General features: G+C 47.0%; 2 protein-coding genes across 3 annotated transcripts; both read right to left on the bottom strand.

Moving 5' to 3' along the window:
- Positions 1-364: 364 nt before the first annotated feature.
- On the bottom strand, positions 365-18,055 carry LOC308071048 (uncharacterized protein; the record flags this gene model as incomplete). The annotated part of the gene is made up of 5 exons (XM_080405910.1): positions 365-426; positions 503-2,855; positions 10,330-10,707; positions 12,710-12,727; positions 17,058-18,055. The coding sequence occupies 4 exons, from the start codon at positions 18,053-18,055 to the stop codon at positions 1,916-1,918; spliced, it is 2,334 nt and encodes a 777-aa protein (XP_080262036.1). The 3' UTR covers positions 365-426; positions 503-1,915.
- On the bottom strand, positions 2,859-17,056 carry LOC308070256 (olfactory receptor 5G9-like). 2 transcript variants are annotated; one of them, XR_013930683.1, is made up of 2 exons: positions 4,799-17,056; positions 2,859-3,217 (listed from the first exon to the last, which is right to left on the bottom strand). XR_013930683.1 is itself a non-coding variant. In XM_080403899.1 (2 exons), coding segments are annotated over exons 1-2 (945 nt in total). In that variant the 5' UTR covers positions 10,084-17,056; the 3' UTR covers positions 4,137-9,026. The 2 variants fall into 2 exon arrangements, 1 of the variants encoding a protein (XP_080260025.1); XM_080403899.1 differs by lacking the exon at positions 2,859-3,217 and having other exon boundaries at positions 4,137-9,027; positions 9,140-17,056.
- Positions 18,056-19,083: the final 1,028 nt, after the last annotated feature.

The following is a 19,083-nucleotide window of genomic DNA, read 5'->3' as shown; positions in this document are numbered from 1 at the left end:
CCCACCGTTCGCTACCCAAAGCTTGCTGGCACAGGAGAAAAAGGTTTTATCTAAAATAAAAAGGAGCGGCTATTTCCAACAATGTCCAATAGATGGTGACAATGTATCAGAAATCCTGATCGGTATTTTTCTAGCCACTTCCTTAGCATTTTCCCCTTCCAGCACTCCTTTAGTATCTGGAAGGGACAGTTACTTCTGCATCCCTTGGGGCTGACAACAGAGCACAAGGGTAGAGAGCAGGAACAAAAATAAATCATCCATGTATAAACAGGAATGGATTTTATTCAGAAGCAGAAGAAAGGCAACTTTTGAGAAGGAGAGGGACATCTAAAGAGCAGGTATATTTGTACACTGTCACAGCTCGCAGCCACAGTAAGAGTCAGCTTCAGGCTGGTCACTTTCATATCAAAAAATAACATAACAAACCTAACCTAACATAACAAACATAACGTAACATAACATAATAAACATAACATAACAAACATAACATAACATAACAAACATAACATAACAAACCTAACCTAACATAACAAACATAACGTAACATAACATAATAAACATAACATAACAAACATAACATAACATAACAAACATAACATAACAAACCTAGCATAACACGAAAACCATAACATAACATAATAAAATAAAAGCTCCATGTGCTGTGCAGGGTTACATCGCTGTGGGGGTTATTTTTCAGTGTGCTGGGGGGTATTTTCCCCCTGTTGACAATACAGCTCACATCAAGTGACCAGAGGTGGAAAATCCCCATTCCTGACCCAGCCAAGCCTTCTCCGTCCCAGACGATCATCCAACTCCCCTCCCAGAGGAGCTTGTTAAGATGATTTGATCAGGGACAGCTCATACCTTTGAGTGACAAACTGCTAAAGAAATAGAAAAGGGTTTTTTTGCGGGGGAGAGGGCTGTGGTTACCGTTCCCTCTGGCAGCATTGCATTCTCACAGCAACCACAGGTTCCTACTCACAAGATGATGAAAAGGGGGAGCTGCCATTTCTGGCAGGAATTAGTTCTTGCATAAGAAATCAAGACCTTTTTTTATTATTATTACCCTCATTTATTATTTTTTTGTTTGTTTCACGGTGTTTGGGAGTTCTTTTCTTCCTTTTTAATTCCTTTTCCCTGCTGCCTCTCGCCGAAGTGGAAATCTCTGGATGCAAACGCTACTGACAATATTATTGTCTCTGGTTTTAACAAACCACTTTGGGCATAAATTAGAAAACTAATTAGAGCTTTGTTTCAAGGCCTTGAAAGACAGAAATTGTGAAGGAAAGAATGAAAGGTGTATAGGTGCCTAAAAAGAAGTGACAGAGATCAGTTTAACCCTGCAGTTCAACTCAGCAGCCTGGTTTCCAACAGAGACCTGTTTAAGAGTTTATAATTTGTTCATTTGGCTTATGCACAATATCCCATCGCCATAAGCGCATTAAAACTTCAGAGTTTATCCATTTAGCTCCTGTGTTCCCATCCTTCCTAGAAGGAGTTTTTCACAGGAGCCGCCTCCCCAGCCCAGCCTAAAAATGATTGAGGCCCCAGATAAATTGGGGCTGGGGAGCAACAAGAAAAATCAGTGACGTATGTGTGTTGGCATACACATTTAACACAAGAATACACTGCATTATATATAAATAAATAGCATAATATACATTGAATATTGTATTTTTATATATACACACACACTCACATATATATTGTTCATAGGACCAGAGACCTAAATGTCCTTTCTGATCAAAAATTATTCCATGTCCTGCTCAAAGCAGGGTTGACTTCACAGCCACATCAGGCTGCTCATGGCCTCATCCAGGCAACTTTTGAATATCTCTGTGGGCGGAAGCTCCACAGCCTCTGGGAGAAATCCCCTTGTTACCCACATTCCTGTGTCAGGTTTTCAGGACGAGGTTCAGAGCCTGACTGTGATCCTTTCTGCTGTTCTCCTTAGAGCATCCTTCACCTCCTTGTTCCTCAGGCTGTAGATGAAGGGGTTCAGCATGGGGATCACCACCGTGTAGAAGACGGAGACCACTTTGTCAGTGTTCAGGGAGTAACTAGAGCTGGGGCGTAGATACATGAAGATGGTCGTCCCATACAACATGGTCACCACTGTCAGGTGGGACACACAGGTGGAGAGGGCTTTTTGCCTGCCTTCAGCTGAACGGATCCTCAGGATGGCGAAGGAGATGAAGATGTAGGAGACCAGAATGATGGAGATGGTGCTGAGCTCAATGATGCCAGCCAAGGAGAAGAGGATGATCTCATTGATGTAAGTGCTGGCACAGGACAGAGCCAGGAGGGGAGGAACATCGCAGAAGAAGTGGTTGATGACGTTGGACCTGCAGAAGGGCAGCCTGATGATGAAGGTCATCTGTATGATGGCGTTCAGGACACCCCCGATGTAGGACCCCACCACCAGCCACATGCAAAGCCCCGGAGTCATAACAGCAGAATAGAGCAGGGGGTTGCAGATGGCGACGTACCGGTCGTATGCCATGGCAGCCAGCAGGAAACACTCGGCTGTCACAAAGACAATGTAGAAGAAGGCTTGGCCCATGCAGCCGACAAAGGAAATGGTCTTCCTCTCCACTAGAAAGTTCACCAAGGTCCTGGGGGCAATCACAGAGGAGAAGCAGATGTCAACAACGGAGAGGCTGCCAAGGAAGAAATACATGGACGTATGGAGCTGTGGGTGACCTTGGATGACGATGATTATCCCTGTGTTGCCCAAAAGGGTGATGGTGTAAATGAGCAGCAACAGCACAAAGAGGGCTGCCTTCATCTCCGCTCGGTCACTCAGGCCCTCAAGAACAAACTCTGCCACTGAGGTGTGATTCTGCTGGGCCATTCAGGGCTTCGTGTCTGCTGAGGAAGGAGAGAGCCTGGAAATGCAGGACAGTGCAAACCATGCCTTTATTTATTGGAACCGAAACTGATAACTTGATAACTGACACCCTGTAGAGCCAAGGTGCCCAGACCATGCCTTCCTAGGGTGCTAGAGTGGGATGGACTGCACTGTAGCCATCTGCTCTGAGCTCGTCCTCCTTCACAGTCCAAGGGAAGAGGAGGTCCTTTCTGGAGGGAGAGCATCCCGGCTTTCCCAAACACCTTCCCCGCCCTGCAGAGAGTCGCTGCGGAGGGTCTCTCACTTTCTCACCGTGGGCAGACCTTTGGGCAGGTTTATCTCTACTGCAGAATCCTGTTTTAGTACCTGCAGTTTGTTGAGGTCAACAGATATAGCAGCAGTTGGGGATGCAGGTGACACAGACCAAATCCCCAGCTCTGCCCTCGACCTCCGGGATTAAGTGCTTTTTCCACATTTGTTTCCCTTCCTCCCCATTTCAAACCGATCGTGATAAGGCACCCAGAACAGGACAGCTCTGATTTTGGCACTGTCTTCTGGCTATAATTGTAATATTATAATTTATACAATATAATAATATAATTGTAATAAAAAAATACTGCAGCTTTCCTTTTTTTGTTTTGGAAAGGACATTGAGGTGAAGGGGAAAACCACCCGTCTAATTTGTTGAGTAGGGAGGGAGAGAGGCAGGGGGTGTTGCATGATCCTAAAACTCCTTCAGGACAGGAGGAGTTTAGTACTGCAGCCTCAGAAACCCTGGGGAGATGAAGCCACGGAGACCAGGAGCAAAACTGGGGTCCAAAAGTGCTATTTTGAACCGGGGTAAGCATCAAACATTTCCTTGGTACAGTTTAGAGAATATACAATGAAGAGACTAAACACCATAAGGAGTATTTCCCCACGGCACTCAGAGCACAGGCACTGGCCCTGGCGTTGGGGTCGCCTGTATGAAGCATTTACATGGGCACCTGAGCCACCACCGCCTGCTGGTGACTTTAACCGTGCCTTGTCTTTCCAGAGGTGGGCTGGGAGATGGAAGGGACTGAGATGGATTTACGGAGGCGATTTAAGTGCCAGGAGAGAGCTGTGAGTGTTTATGTATATGAACCGGCTGTAACGTACGGACTAAGCCTGGACAAAAGTGGGTTCCACAATTCCGTCCTGGAATATGGAGTCACAACTGGTGCTCCCCCCAGCATCTGTCTGCAAAGTGCACTTCATTTCCAGGTGAAAACAAGGTGTTGCTGAGAGCACGGGCAGAGGGGAAAAGAGCGCCAGGCTGAGAATTCCCTGTTTCAAGATGCCATCTAAGGAGGAAAACCTTCTCAGAGGGAGCCTGCCCGGCACAGCATGGCACCCTGGGGGTTAGGGCACATGCGGGGTTTGCTTTTACCTCATTTTCATCAGGCAAAACCCCAGCAGCTGCTGGCTCTCCCTTCAGACACCCGGGTAAGCTGCTCACAAGAATGAAAATGTGAAATACAGGTTCCTGACCCTGATAATGTGGACGTTCAGCATAAAACAATTCATTCTTTACAGAATTGAGGATGAGAATCAAGTCTTACCCCACCAGATGAGCACCAGGATCAGAAGACTCACTGAAGAACCGTTCTCCACGAGCAGAATGTTTCTATAAAGAAACACTCCTTAATTTTTAAAGCGAACATCACTTTATTTCAGGGCCAGTGGGTGAGTTAAACTTTCCTTGAGAGGTTCTCCCCTCTTCCTCCCCCAGCCTCCTTAAACATACCACAAGCAGCATAATTTCTGATCTTATGACTTCGAAATGCTGGAGTGCATCCCAAGTGCATCCCAGCAGAAATATTTCACCTTCAGCTAACCCAGAGGAGCACACCTTTACCCGGTAAAGCAGAGCAGCCTCCCCACAGGTGACACACACCAGGGCAGGGTGACACCAGCAGGACTCACCTGGACCTTTCGGGGAATGGTCACACCCCCCTATCGGATGGAGTCACCTCCTCTTACAAGCTGCAAGGTCTCCTCCAGGTGGGGTGACACTACAGGCTCGGGACGCCTGCACAGTCACTGGGGGGGCGGACCCCTGAAGCCATCCTCCCAGCTTCCCAGTAAACAAGAACGTCTCTCCTGAGCATCTGGGAGCCTCCTGCATATTTTCACCTGATGAAGTCCTTCGCTTGCAGCAACGCATGGCTTTTATCTGTGTCTCGGCAGGTCTTTGTGGGCAAGGGGCAGCCTGCCTCAGGGAGCAAGTGTTTGCTGTGGCTTGGGCTGCGGTTCCCATCCCTCAGAGGAATGAAACTCGATTGTACGCTGGCTCCTTAATGAGAATCCAGGAGTCACAACAGTGAACTGCTAAAAAAGGCTCCGCTATGTGTGTGTGTGGGGGCGTAAAATCCTGTGCTACAACCCTGTCACAAGTACCAATCACTGTTCCAACACTTGGCAGCCTCCAGAGACAGAAAAGGTGGAGATCCAAATGAGCACAAGTTATTCTGCAACAAGCCCCTCTGAAAATCGAGGGGGAGGTGAGAAGGTGCAGCCACAGGGCAATTTACTCCAAGTATCTTAAACACCTATTGCAAGCAGTTTAGGCTGTCATAATTAGCTTTGGATGGATGCCTGGAGCAGATGGCTGGGATTACCGGAGATGAAGGCTGATCCAAGCCTCCAGGCAATGAACAAGCCTGAAAGGCTTCCAGGCTACTGATGGTTAAGAACAGGGATGTCTATACAGGACCTGATTGATAGACAGTCCATTAAACCTTTTCACTGTGCTCTAGATAGTCCCAGGAATATCTCACCTGCCCATTTTTTCCTCCCTTTTGCCAGGTCGTTCTGTTGCTCCACCTCTATTGCAAGACCAAACCCATATCATCACAGCCTGTTTGGAAAAAAAGATGCTGCTAATCCAGTTCTTTCTGCAAATTGTGTTTGGTTTTGGCTAGCAGAAAATTGAGAGCCTATTTATGGCAGCATCAGTGTAATTTATCTCTGTTCAACACACTCAATAGACACCAGCTTCTTTCAGTGTCTGCAATGTTTTCAGGAGTTTACAGTTCACACTCTTTCTTTCAGTACAGCTAATTTTTCCCTTTAAATAACAGAAGCCCATGCTTTCAGATTAACCTGACAGCACGGATAGAGTCACCATATAAACAGCAGCTTGTCTATGGATCATGTCTGATCCATAGGTGGGATTTATTAATCTGTCAGTTGTCCACAACATGAAGCACCGATACATGAGCAAGCTGCCTAGACCTGCTGCAGTCAGTAGAAACGAAGGTGATGGTTCAGCCATTCAGCCATGGGTATCCAGGAGTATCTGAGACCCACCATACATCTCTCCTGCTCCCTGAAGGACACAAGTCTTCCTACATCTTGTGCCATATCTGCCACGCCTATGTGCAGAAATCCTATGATATCTCAGGTGGAGTTAGATGGATCAACAGACAGTGTAGCTCAGAGGAGGAGCTGCCGTGTCCAAAGGAGACCCATGCATGGTCACATGAACAGATGAGTTCTCCATCAGTATTGCTGTGGAACCTAGAGGACTGGCTGAGAGGTGGGCACATGGGATGGGTTTGGGCTCGCCTTGCTCCGTGTCAGCATGACACATGGACCTACACGTGAGCTACAGGTGTCCCAGCTCCTCTTCCAGTCTGCAAACTCCACCAGTGTGATTCAGTTGGCCAAAGGGATGGCTCTGGCAGAAACGCTGCAGCACTGTCTCGGTTTCAGAGTTAATTTTCTTCTTAGCAGCTGGTGCAATGCTGTGGTTTGGATTTGGTATGAGAAAGTTGATAGGACACTGATGGTTCTGGTTGCTAGATAATGTTCATACCAAGCCAAGGACTTTGCAGCTCCTCAGGCCCTGCCAGCAAGAGGGCTGGAGGGGCGCGGGAAACCAGGAGAGGACACAGTCAGGGCAGCTGGCCTGAACTGGCCAAAAGGACATTCCATACCACAGAATGTCATGCCCAGTATAGAAACCGGGGGGAGAAGAAGGAAGGGGGGGACATTGGGAGTGACGGAGTTTGTCTTCCCAAGTCCCCATCACGCATGCTGGGGCTGTCCTGGGGATGGATGAGCACCTGCCTGCCCATGGGAAGCGGCACAAGGCTGGGGGAGGGGTTCAGCCCGGAGAGGAGGGGGCTCAGGGGGGACCTGATGGCTCCCTACAGCTGCCTGGCAGGGGCTGTGGGCAGGAGGGGTCGGTCTCTGTTCCCAGGGAACAGCGACAGGACAAGGGGGAACGGCCTCAGGTGGTGCCAGGGGAGGTTCAGGTTGGGGGTCAGGGAAAATGTCTTCACTGGGAGGGTGGTCAGGCACTGGGACAGGCTGCCCGGGTGGTGGTGGGGTCACCATCCCTGGGGGTGTTCAAAAAACACATAGATGCGGTGCCTGGGGACATGGCTTAGTGATAGACTTGGCAGCCCTGGGTTAACGGTTGGTCTTGATGATCTCAGAGGTTTTTTGCAACCTCAGTGATTCTGTGATGCTATAATTCTGTTTGGGGAGTTTCTGTGTCAACACTTTCCCCACTGCTTCATGTTTGTTCCCGCTTTGTTACCAGTCTTCTAGGTACAACTCAAAGCATCCCTCTCTCTTGAAAAGATAAATAAAAATATGCATTCCAGTTATTTACAAAAGAAACTTCTTTCACTTCTTAGAAAAGAATGATGAAGGCGGCAAAACAATTTATAGAAAGCAGATACACAAATAGTTATCAGGTGACTAGGTATAAACCTTTGAAATGTTTATCACTAAATTCTTCACTTCCCTACTATCAACTATGGAGCTGTGTTGTGTATTGCTGCATATAAGGCTATTTTTGGCCTATTATAATTACAGTTTTAATTTTAATTATAACTGAATAATACTAATTATAATTTTGGCCTATAATAATTATAGTCCCTCTCATAAAGGAGGTAGAAATGGAAAGGAGGAGTTGCAAATAAAATATATATAGATAAAGCCATGAAAACACAATATACAGTGAAATCTGACATATGGCAGTGACATTACCCATAGCTTGGGTTGGTTTCAGCCCCCCTAAACTGAGATGTCTGGAACGTAAATGTGTCAGACAACAACGCTGCATTTCCTATAAGAAACATTATGCCTTTATGCAACATAAATTCACCCCAGCCATTTCCCATATTTATTTTAAAAAATATCATGGTCTTTTTCCTGCTAGTGAGAGAGATTAAAATCGGATGTAATCTTAACCACTCTAAACCTCAAAACTGGGCAGTTAAATCCCACAGTTTATGGTCTTTCCAATACAGAGAGCTACATGCTTGGAGAACATCAGAGGAAAAAAAAATAGGAAGACTATTTCTATTGCAAGTGACCCAAAGTATTTTGCTTTACTGTACATTCCTCAGTTTGACTACCCAGACGAGAACGTTCCAGTGAAGAGCGCGCTGAGGAACCAGCACTGCCCAGTACCCAGTGCCGTACAGCAACAATGGCGTTTGAACTATTTATTTGCTGTAAAAAACACATTGCAGGGTTAAAGTGCAGTAGAACATTTTAAGAAAGCCTTTGCCCCTTCTTTGATAGGCCACTGTGGAAGAAGAAGATTCAGAGAAGTTCCTCTCAAATGTCCCCGTTTCCTGCAGCTTTTGGGAAGCATTTCCTCCTCTCCCACCCAAGCCTCCTGGTCTGCTCTGTTTGTTCTCCTGCACGCTCCCATTGGCCATGGGGATTACCTGGAAGCACTCAAGTTCACCTAAAATCTGTAGGTCGCACCTCATGGCTGGAAGAGGCACAGCACATGGTAGGGATGGAGCCCACTGAGCTGGTGAATGATGTCCAGGCTGTAGGAGAGAGTGACCACGAGTGGGCTCAGGCCAAAGACATCTGAGAACAAAATGGTCCAAGTCCTCAGCAGGAAACTCACAAACATGTTATTTTCACAGGGCTGAGCCTTGTCATCCTATTTCCCTTGGAGAGAGAGAGGTGACTTGCAGTTGCCTAAGGAACAGCAGGTCCATGAGAAAACCCAGCACACATTTGCCCCCAGGTACTCAGAAACCAGCTGCATACTTGAGCATCTTCCCTCAGAGATCAGCCTTTGGTGGCTCTTCAACAAGCAGGTGTTTCTCCTGTTGTGAGATGCACTGCCTGGAGGCAGGTGTGTAACAAATTAATCCCACATCCATAGAGCCAGTCTGAAAAGGGACATTAATATTTAGAGGAATTATCACGTCTTCTCCCTGATTTCAGGACAACCCCAAAACACAGACCCCATTCCCACCAGTGCCTAAATGTCCAGCTGTTTACCACTTTGGCAAGGAAACAGTCATTCTCCCCACCGCTCTCTTCACAGCTCTCTTCACCTCCTGGTTCCTCAGGCTGTAGATGAAGGGGTTCAACATGGGGGTCACCACTGTGTAAAAGACAGAAACAATTTTGTCCCTGCGCAGGGAGTAGCTGGAGCTGGGCCGCAGGTACATGAAGAGGAGGCTCCCATAGAAGATGGCAACAACCACCATGTGGGATGAGCAGGTCCCAAAAGCTTTGCGCTTGCCCAGCACAGAGCCCATCCTCAGGATGGTGGATAGGATGCGGCCGTAGGAGATGAGGATGACTGATATGGTGGTGACCCCATGGAAGCCCGCAAAAGCGAGTGTCAGCGCTTGGTTGAGGTAAGTGTCAGAGCAGGCCAGTTTAAAGAGTGGTGGCCCATCACAGAAGAAGTGGTCAATGACCTTGGGGCTGCAGAAGGACACCCTCAGCCCAGCCACTGTGAGCACCAGCGAGCTGACAAACCCAACGGCGTAGGACCCCACCAAGAGGGCAGCGCAGAGCTCCTGGGACATGGCAGCGGGGTAGCACAGGGGGCTGCAAATGGCCAGGTAGCGATCGTACGCCATGGCAGCCAGGAGGTAGCACTCCACAGTTACCAAAGCAACATAGAAATACAGCTGTACGAAGCAGCCAGCAAAAGAAATAGTGTTCCTTTCCGATGAGAGGCTCAGCAGCATTTTGGGTGTCACAACGGAGGAGTAGCAGAGATCCAAGAAGGACAAGTTGCTGAGAAAGAAGTACATGGGCGTCTGAAGCTGGGAATCAAGCCAGACTACAGCAATGATGCCAAGGTTTCCCACCACCGTGATGACATAGAAGAGCAGGAAAACCACAAAGAGGGTAACCTGGAGGTCAGGGTGATCTGTGAACCCCTTGAAAATGAATTCTGTCACTGTAGTCCAGTTTTCCCAAGCCATCAGTTTGCAAGGGACCCCCAGCTCTCAGGCAGGGAGGCAGTCTCCATGAGATCAGCTATGGTGACTTCATCCCTTGCTTCATTATTAGTGGGTTTTAATCTTGTGCTCTAGTAGATAGTGATGATGTTTTTTCTAATGAAACCCTGCCAGACACCCTGGCAGGATGCTTAGTTGCTTCACAACCACCTGGCCAGGCAAGGACCCATGATGGTGGGGTACAGGAGGGGCTTGCAGATGGCCACATACCTGTCATAGGCCATCACGGCCAGCAAACCAGTGACCCCTAAAATGACAAAGCAGCAGAGCTGGGCTGCACACCTCAAGAAGCCAATGGTTTTCTCCTCTGTCAAGATCTGCACCAGAATTTTGGTGAGGATGATGGAGGAATAGCAGATGTTGACAAAAGCCAAGTGGCCAAGGAGATAGTGCATGGGGGTGTGAAGGTGAAGATCACTCCCAGCTAATACAGTTATCCCAAAGTTTCCCGATAGCATCACTGTGTACATGGCCAGGAAAGCCAAGAAAAGGGGGACCTGGAGATCCAGGCGGATGGTCAGCCCCACAAGAATGAAGTCATGCATATCAGTGTGATTGACAGGTGCCACTCTCTGTAACAAATTCCACCTGTGGGAGACAGATACAATGGCAGACAATGGTTTGGGCAGCTCAGCAGGACCCTCACCTTCCTCAGTGTCACCACATGGAGGCAGAGCTCTTCCTACTGGAAGGTCATAAAACATCAGCTGGACTCTGGATAGCCCTTGGAAAAGCCAAACCTTCATCCAGCAGCTTTGAAAGGATCTTAAAGCCAAGACCTACCTGTCAATTTGACCAGTGAGAACGCCCACCTGGGTTTAGCATGTCAGCTCCTGCACAGCTTCCGAGTTGTGCTTTCCTGAGGACATTTAACATGGCAGCAAGGTCAATCCACTGGTCATTTCTCAGTAATAACCATATTTTTTAAATTCAGATGCTTAACATATTTTGGTTTTTTCCTTAGTAAATTACAAGTACATTTTGAAAAGAATTGTTTTTTTAAAAATAAACCCACATGGAACTATTCAGTTTGCAGAAATACTTTTCCCATTGACTTTCATTTCCCTTTGCAAAACAAAGCAGAGCAAAACCATGGGCATTTTTCTTCTAAAGCTGACACAAACACACACACACTTTTCAGTATACACAGCCTTGATAAATCCCACAGGAAAGGGAGTGTGCAGTGGCACAGTGGCAATGGGGAGACTCACTTGGATGTAGAGCCGAGGCCATGCAAGCAAACAGGAGGAGCGGAGCAGGGCAGGGAGGGGAGGTACCACAGCCTGGGCTGTAGGTAACCGGCACAGTTACACCCCAGCCAGCAGCACAGCCCCAGGCAGCCGCTCCCTCACCCCCCTACATCAGGGTGGAAGGGTAAAACTGAGAAAACTCGTGGATTAGGTAGTGACAGTTCAACAGGCAAAGCAGAAGCCGCACACAAGCACAGCAAAGCAAGGAATTCCTTCACGGCTTCCCACGGGCAGGCAGGTGCTCAGCCATCCCCAGGGCAGCCAGGCTCCAGCAGGTGGGATGGGGACTGAGGAAGACAAACACCATCACACTGAATGCCATCCCTCCTCCTCCTCCTTCTTCCCCCAGCTTATATACTATGCATGACATGAAATGGCATGGAATAGCCCTTTGGCTAATTGAGGTCAGCTGCCCCAGCTGTGTCCCCTCCCTTTCTTGCACCCACCCTTTCTCACTGGCAGAGCCAGAAAAACTGAAAAGTCCTTGACTTAGTACGAACATCACTCAGCAGCAACTACAAACATCAGTGTGCTATCAACATGCTCATACTAAATCCAAACCACAGCACTGCACCAGCTATGGAGAAGAAAATTCACTCCATCCCAGCTGAACCCAGTAATGAGCACCCTCTCGCCTTGGCCATCAGGACCATCCCTTGCTATTACGGTGGCACCTGTGAAAAAGCACCTACATGTCTCTTTGCTTTATGTCATCTAAACTTTAAAGCAGAAGAGTCGTCCTCCCATGTAGGTTCCTTCTGCTGTTCTCAGCCTTGTTGCTATAAATGAGATATCTGACACGTTTGGTCCTTTCTTTTCTCTATCTCACTACCTTCAAGTCCATAAAACAAAGAGAAAGGGGTGCCTACTTTAGCCTCGTGATGTCCCTGCCTGTCCCACCACTTCAGAGCAGGTTCAGGGCTGAGGATTAGCCAGAACAGAAGATGTCCTCACCGTGGACATGAATTCTCCAACAAAACTCAGATCTTCAGTGCAGGTCCATGCAACTGGGGTGAGTTCGGTTGCTTCTCCAGATAGTGACTGAGGCCATAATTCATCTTCAAACAAATGCTGAGGGTGCTTTTCAGGACTCTTTCCTTAAAAACTGCACTGAGGGTGGCTTGTTGCTGCACCTTGCAGACAGCAGACAAGCCCCCTCTGTAGCTTCTGGTGCCCAAGTGGTATTTATACTCATTTCTGTGGCCTTGGAGGCATTCCAGTCCATGGAGAATAGAACCTTAACAACAAGCAAAATCCACCCAGAATATAAACTTCACCTCCAGGCTCACTTATGAAGACCAGGAACAATTTGCTTTGGACATCTGGATTTAAGAAGATACCTTCCCCCCTCCCCCATGCTGAGGAGAGGGAGTGGATGAAAAGTGAAAGTCTACATGATTCACCAAAAGCAAACCCCAACTTTTTTCCGCAGTCACCCCTGGTTATTACCTAATTTTCTCAAGTATCCTTCCTAGTGTCACTTAAACTGAATTTTGGCAATGCAAAGATATTTCTTGCAACCATTTCTGCTGACGTGATCTCCCTGTGTTAGCACCTTCTTGCTTCAAAACCCACCCCAAACGTTGATCTTTGCCTTTGCTGGCTTCGGTAAGACAATAATTGTCATGTTGTTCCCCTCTCCCCCCCCCCCCCCCCCCCCCAGGTTTTTTAATGTTAGCTTTTTAAAAAAATTATTTTTCTTTTTTACTTTTGCTATGAGCGCTGATGAGAAGAGCAAGGCAATGGCAATGACCTAAGCTAAACTCAAATCAACACCAGAACGGCAGTATTACCCAAACAAAATTCTTTTCACTGAGGTCTGCTCACTGGGTCCAAGCGTTGTGACACATATTATCCATGGCGCTGTGGTTTCGATGCCTGGATTCATGAAACATTTTCCCATCCTCTTTCTCCAAGAGATTTTAGTTTACAGAGCTGGAGGTCTCTCTGTATTAGTTTGTTGGAGCAGGTTGCTGCTTTCAGAACCTGCAGCAGCTCCATTTCAGACACCACTTATTGCTGCCATTATTACCAGGAATAATATTGCCTGTCCATATGCGTATTTGTTTTGACAAGGAGCAACCAAAGGTGCTATGAACCCCCTCAGACAAACTCTGCAGATACCCAGGCTGCCTGTTAATAATCTCAGATGCCCAGATTTTCAGCAGAATTTGTGTCTAAGGAGACAAGAGCAGCATTTTCTGTCATTTGTCTATGGTATGGTAGTTTCTATGTCTATGGTATATGTCTATGGTAGTTTCAAAATTAGGAAAAGTACCATCAGCTTGAAAAATTACAAATTCTGCTGGATTGCATCTGTGTTACTGTTTTTACTAGCTATCCTTATTCTGTTCATTAAATCTTAATCAGTCAGGAAATATATAAAATACAATCTGTGCTCAAGTGTGCAATAAGGTCAAAAATCCTCTAATGAATTTTAATTTAAGGCAATACAGAAAGCAAAACCAAAAAAAAAAAAAAGTATTGAGAGCCTGTGTGGCTTCTTCCCCTAAGACACCTGGCAGGTTTTGGTCTCTGACTTCCACAAATTTGTCCTGAGGATGAGAGAAGCCACCCAGACAAATGCATAAGGGGACTCTGTACTTGGCTGGGGCAGGTCCGTCACCTCTGGAATCCAGCTGGTCTGCGTGGGCTGGAGCAGTGCACAGCTCACCCCAAATACGCTCATGAGCTGTGCTTGAAGCTGAATTTAATTCCACAAAAATCTGTACCATTTCAACAGTGGCTTGATGAGCACTCAGCTGCTCAAAGGGGGAAAAGATGAATGATAAGGTGTGAAGTGAATCAGTCCATGGCATTAGCATGTGGTGGGTGGTCTGGTGCCAGTCCCCCAAGCTGGTGTGAGATGCTCCTGGTGCATTCCAGCCTGCAGGGCTCCAGAAAGGAATACCTAAATGGAATTGGAAATATTTTTTGAGACACAGACTGTAGTAGGGGATTTTTTTTTTCCAGATGATCTCTAGCTACCTCAGTGCTCTTATTTAGCATACTTAGCTATTGACTTTGAGCATGATTTAACTGAATGTTGTCATCTACAGGTGCAGACTTTTTTTCTTGTGTGTGTGTAGCTGTGTTTTGGTACAGAGAGCAACACCACCAACATGGAAGTTCTCTTAGGTGGTGTACCTAGACCCCACACTACAAATATCAAATAGCTACTGTAATCCATGTGTCCAGTTCAGTCCCTTTCCCCTGTCCCTAGCAGAGAGGAACCACAGTTCAGTCACCAGCTTCATCCTCTTGGGGTCCACCACTGACCTGAAGGTGCAGCTTCTCTTGTTCGTGGTGTTCACCATAGCCTACATCACCACCCCCAGGAGCAACATCACCCTCATCAGGGTGATAGGCCATAGCTCATGGCTCCATACCCCAATGTACTTCTTCAGAGGGAACTTGTCCTTCCTGCATCTCTGGTATTCCTCCATCTACACCCCCAAGATCCTGCTGAACTGCATCTCCGAGAATAAGCCCAATTTATGCCCAAATCAGTAGCTCAGGTGAGGCTCCATGTGTCATGAAGTAACATGCCTCTGCTCCTGAGCTGTCCCAGTTATTTCTTCTATAATATTCTATTTCTTCTATAATAAATAATACATTTCTTATACCACAGACAGCGGGTCCATGGTGCCTGGCCTTCTGATGTTCAGACCAGCTCCTGTTGTACCACATTTGTCCTACCCTCTATCCTAGGATGTGATAAAACATCCCTTTACTCCCACATATTAGAGAGCAGACCTGGCTGACTGTCTCACAATCAGACAATGAATTATTTAGGTGTTGAGAGTCAGGTGAACCCACTCCCATGCTTATTCTCTGGTCTGAGATCCATAATGGTAGGAAAACCACATTTATGAAAACCAGTCAGACACAGAGGATATATGTAGTGTACTTCAACTTGCCTCGCAGTTTAAGAATGAAAAAAAACCACAAGCAAATCTATCCCAAGGCAATTCATGACAAGAAATTCAAGGTGTGTGGTGTCCTTGAGGAGGTCCAAAGGTGAGGAGAAATGCAACAAGCTTCCCCAGCTTCTTCTGCTAGGGGGTCAAAAGCAGGCAGGGACAAATCACCCCATTAGTGAGAACCAAGGGGACCATGTTATCTTCACACATCATGAGGACAAGGATGTCTCTCTTTGATGCGAGTGCATGACCAAGCTCATACCAGCACAGAAAGCCCTCCAGCAGGCCTGAGCCCCAGGCTCTCACCGTACAGGTGGTTATAGCTATTTCCATCACGAAGGATGCTGCTGCCCTTCCCAGAGCAAGAAGTGGTCCTCAGGGATCACCCACCCTTCCAGGAGTCATCAACTTAACAAGACCTTCTGGGGTTTACCAAGAAAGTTTTCTAATCACCATGAAAGCTCCTCAGTGGACTTGTAGTCAACTTACCTCATTCTTCTTAACAAGCCATGAGAGACTAATTAGCAGGGGTTAATAGGAAAGAAACTTTCTTCCTTGTTAATGACAAAGTGCAGTTCTCCAGCTGCCTTGCTTGACAGAGCTAGTCCAGGCCCCAAAGCCACCGAGTTGGAGGGTCAGTGTGTTGGCATCTGGTTCTATTAAGGACAATTGTGTGGGCTGGGATGTATGGAGAGCAATGCACCTCAGGGTTGCCCTGATTAAAGTACCTGTCCCTCATCCCTGAGGTTAAATTCCCATCTGCAGGCTGAGGTCCTGCCTTGGTGGGATGATGCAATGACCCAGCAGCATCCTGAGCTCCTTGCTGAGGAGGTATGGTGGTGTGCTTGGTGGGAGCACTGGTTGAGGTGGGAGCTTCCTCCATGCCAGGCTTCTATCTGCTTGAGATCACTTCTACATATTTCTACCCCATATTTGCTCCTTGTCAGCACTCTTTTTTTCTCTCCTATTGCTCTATGGGGTTACTACCCTATAGTTGCTGAAGTTTGTTAATGGTTCCCCTGTATCTCATTTTTGGTTTTAGAGGGGAAATGACACAAGTGCCCAAAACCGAGCAAAAGTGGTTAATAATAAAACCAAAATAAGATCAAACCGCCAGGATAGGGAACAGGTACCTGACTAGTAAGTAACTTTACCATTACTCACAGGAGATGCCAGAAAATAACTCTCTGGTCCTTGAGCAAGTTGCAGGCACTGCAGAAGTTTCCCAAATCAATTTAAAAATACAGCTAGAGTTGAGCTAAAGTAAGTTGCAGAAGAGGCCTGGCGAGCATTGCGGCAGTGAATAGTTGTTATGAAGCCTAGTGTCTACTGCTAGTGCTGGGAGCACTGAATTACCCAAGCCTTGTGTTCACCAGAAAGGTGCCCGTTATTTGGTATGAAGAGAGCTCTGATCATCATGGTCACACTGAAAGCTGTAGGTGTTGCTCAAGACAACAGGGGTAATGCATTCTCAAACTATAAATGGTCAGGAGGACTTAAGTTTTTGAAATTAAAATAATATCAGGTTGTGAACACGAATGGGAGAAGCTAACGCGTGCCCAGGACAGGTAACATGCCCAGTGAATGGCCTGATGCAAGAGCAGGTAATGACCCAGTGTTCAGGAACAAGACAGAGGTTTCCCAATACATTTATCCCCAGCAGCTCACAGGACAGCACTGCTTCTCTTATACTATAGTAGTACAGAAATGAAATGTGTAAACGTCTCTGAGAAGACCTCTCCATTCCCCCCGCACCAGGGGAAGCTATCTGTCAGAGGGATGTTTCTTCTCCATCACTCTCCTCAGCACATCCTTCACGTCCTGGTTCCTCAGGCTGTAGATGAGGGGGTTCAGCATGGGGGTCACCACTGTGTAAAACACAGAGGCCACTTTGTCAAGGTCCTGGGAGTGCCTGGAGCTGGGTCGCGAGTACATGGACAAAGCAGATCCATAGAAGAGGGTCACGGCAGTCAGGTGGGATGCACACGTGGAGAAGGCTTTGTGTTTCCCTGCAGCCGAGCGCACTCTCAGGATAGTGGCCAGAATGTAGGTGTAGGAGATGAGGATGGTCAGGCTGGTGACAAACAGATTGAAGCCAACCACAACGAACATCATCATCTCATTGATGGTGGGCTCCGTGCAAGAGATGGCATAAAGCGGGGGCCCCTCGCAGTAGAAGTGGTTGATGGTGTTGGACACACAGAAGGACAGCCGCAGTGCCAGCCCCGTGTGGATAGTGGCGTTCATGATCCCAGCAAGGTACGAGCCAGCTACCAGTGATGCACAGACTCTGCTGGACATGGAGCTGGCGTAGAGCAGCGGGCTGCAGATGGCCACGTAGCGGTCATATGCCATGGTAGCCAAGAGGTAGCACTCAGTGGTGGCAAAGACCGCAAAGAAAAAAAATTGTAGGAGGCATGCCGAGTAAGAAATGACCTTCCTCTCTGCTAGGAGATCTGAGAGCAGTCTGGGGGTGATTGAGGAGGAATAGCAGATGTCCAGGAAGGACAGGCTGCTCAGGAAGAAGTACATGGGGGTGTGAAGCTGGGCATCCAGCCTGATCAGCACGAGCATCCCCAGATTCCCCAGCAGAGTGATCAAGTAGATCACCAAGAAGACCATGAAGAGGACAGCCTGGACATTCCCTTGTGTTGAGAACCCTGAGAGAACAAATTCAGCGCTGGGGGTGCAATTTCCTTTCACCGTCATCGTAACACCGGTGCTGTAGGAAAGCAGAGATGCAGAGAACCACAGAATCAGCATATTCCTGTTTTCCCAAAAACAAATCTTAAAGATTCATTTATTTTTATCAGGAAATACAAATTTCAGGGGCAGGAACTGTCAAACAACATATTCAGTGCTTGTCTCAAAACACACTTTAAACAAAGTGCACAACTGAATTTATTTTCTAATGTTTTTATTCTGGTCTGGTCACTACTAATTTTGTTTGATAAAGTCACTTTGCATATCGGAAGGTTTATTCCACCTCCTGAAGAAGTTCAGTTTGTTACTCATCAGGTCCAAAGAGGTAACCACAGCAATTTATTCTGAGAAATCAGATTGCATTTGACAAAACAAACAAACAAACTTGTTTCAGCAGATCAAAAGAGAGAAAACACTGGTGAGAGATCAAGACATTTGAAAAATAATTTCCTTTAGGAGAGTCAGAACAAGTTAAAATAAAACTCTGATTTCTTCCCTTCCTTCCTATGAAATTGGGTTTGAAACAGGAGATTTAGTGTAAGTATTAACCCCCTTTTAAATATGGTGATATCTATATCATTCTTGTGATGCCACTGAACTGAGAGATAGTGGAAAGAATTTTACAAGGTTGGTACAGATGGACATCCCAACCAGGCTACAGCACCGTTATGAACCGGGGGCAGTAAGTTGCTGATAATGCAGTTTATATTTTTTTAAAAATATTAATGGTTAGGACTCAGGAACAGTCACAGAAATCGCTCACTAAGGATTTTTGAACTGTTAAAGATACCAAATTTTACTACTGGAAAGGACCCTTCTGCACGAGGAAAGTCCAACGCGTGCCCTTGCTTGACTTATGCACGAGCCTCCCTTAAACCTGGATTTAGTCATACCAATTTTTATATTTCATTCCAGCCTTAAGTCAGTTGCAGAAACTTTCACACCCCTCTCAAACAATGTGAAGTTTGCCACATAAGCCAGGCTTCCACGCCGTGGTCTTCACGGCATAGCACAGGGCGGACCGTGCACCACCAGAACTCTTATCTGCGCCGCGTGGAAGGTCTGAGATAGACCAGGACCTGAGGATG

Source organism: Falco punctatus (assembly GCF_963210335.1).
Source record: "Falco punctatus genome assembly, chromosome: 10".
In the NCBI taxonomy this organism is placed as follows: domain Eukaryota; kingdom Metazoa; phylum Chordata; class Aves; order Falconiformes; family Falconidae; genus Falco; species Falco punctatus.
Note: the sequence above shows the minus strand (reverse complement) of the source record. Positions and strands in the feature narration are given on the sequence as shown.

What these genes read in the sequence shown, in the direction of transcription:
- LOC308070256 (XM_080403899.1), bottom strand. Translation starts at nt 10,083, where the DNA reads ATGGCTTGGGAAAACTGGACTACAGTGACAGAATTCATTTTCAAGGGG.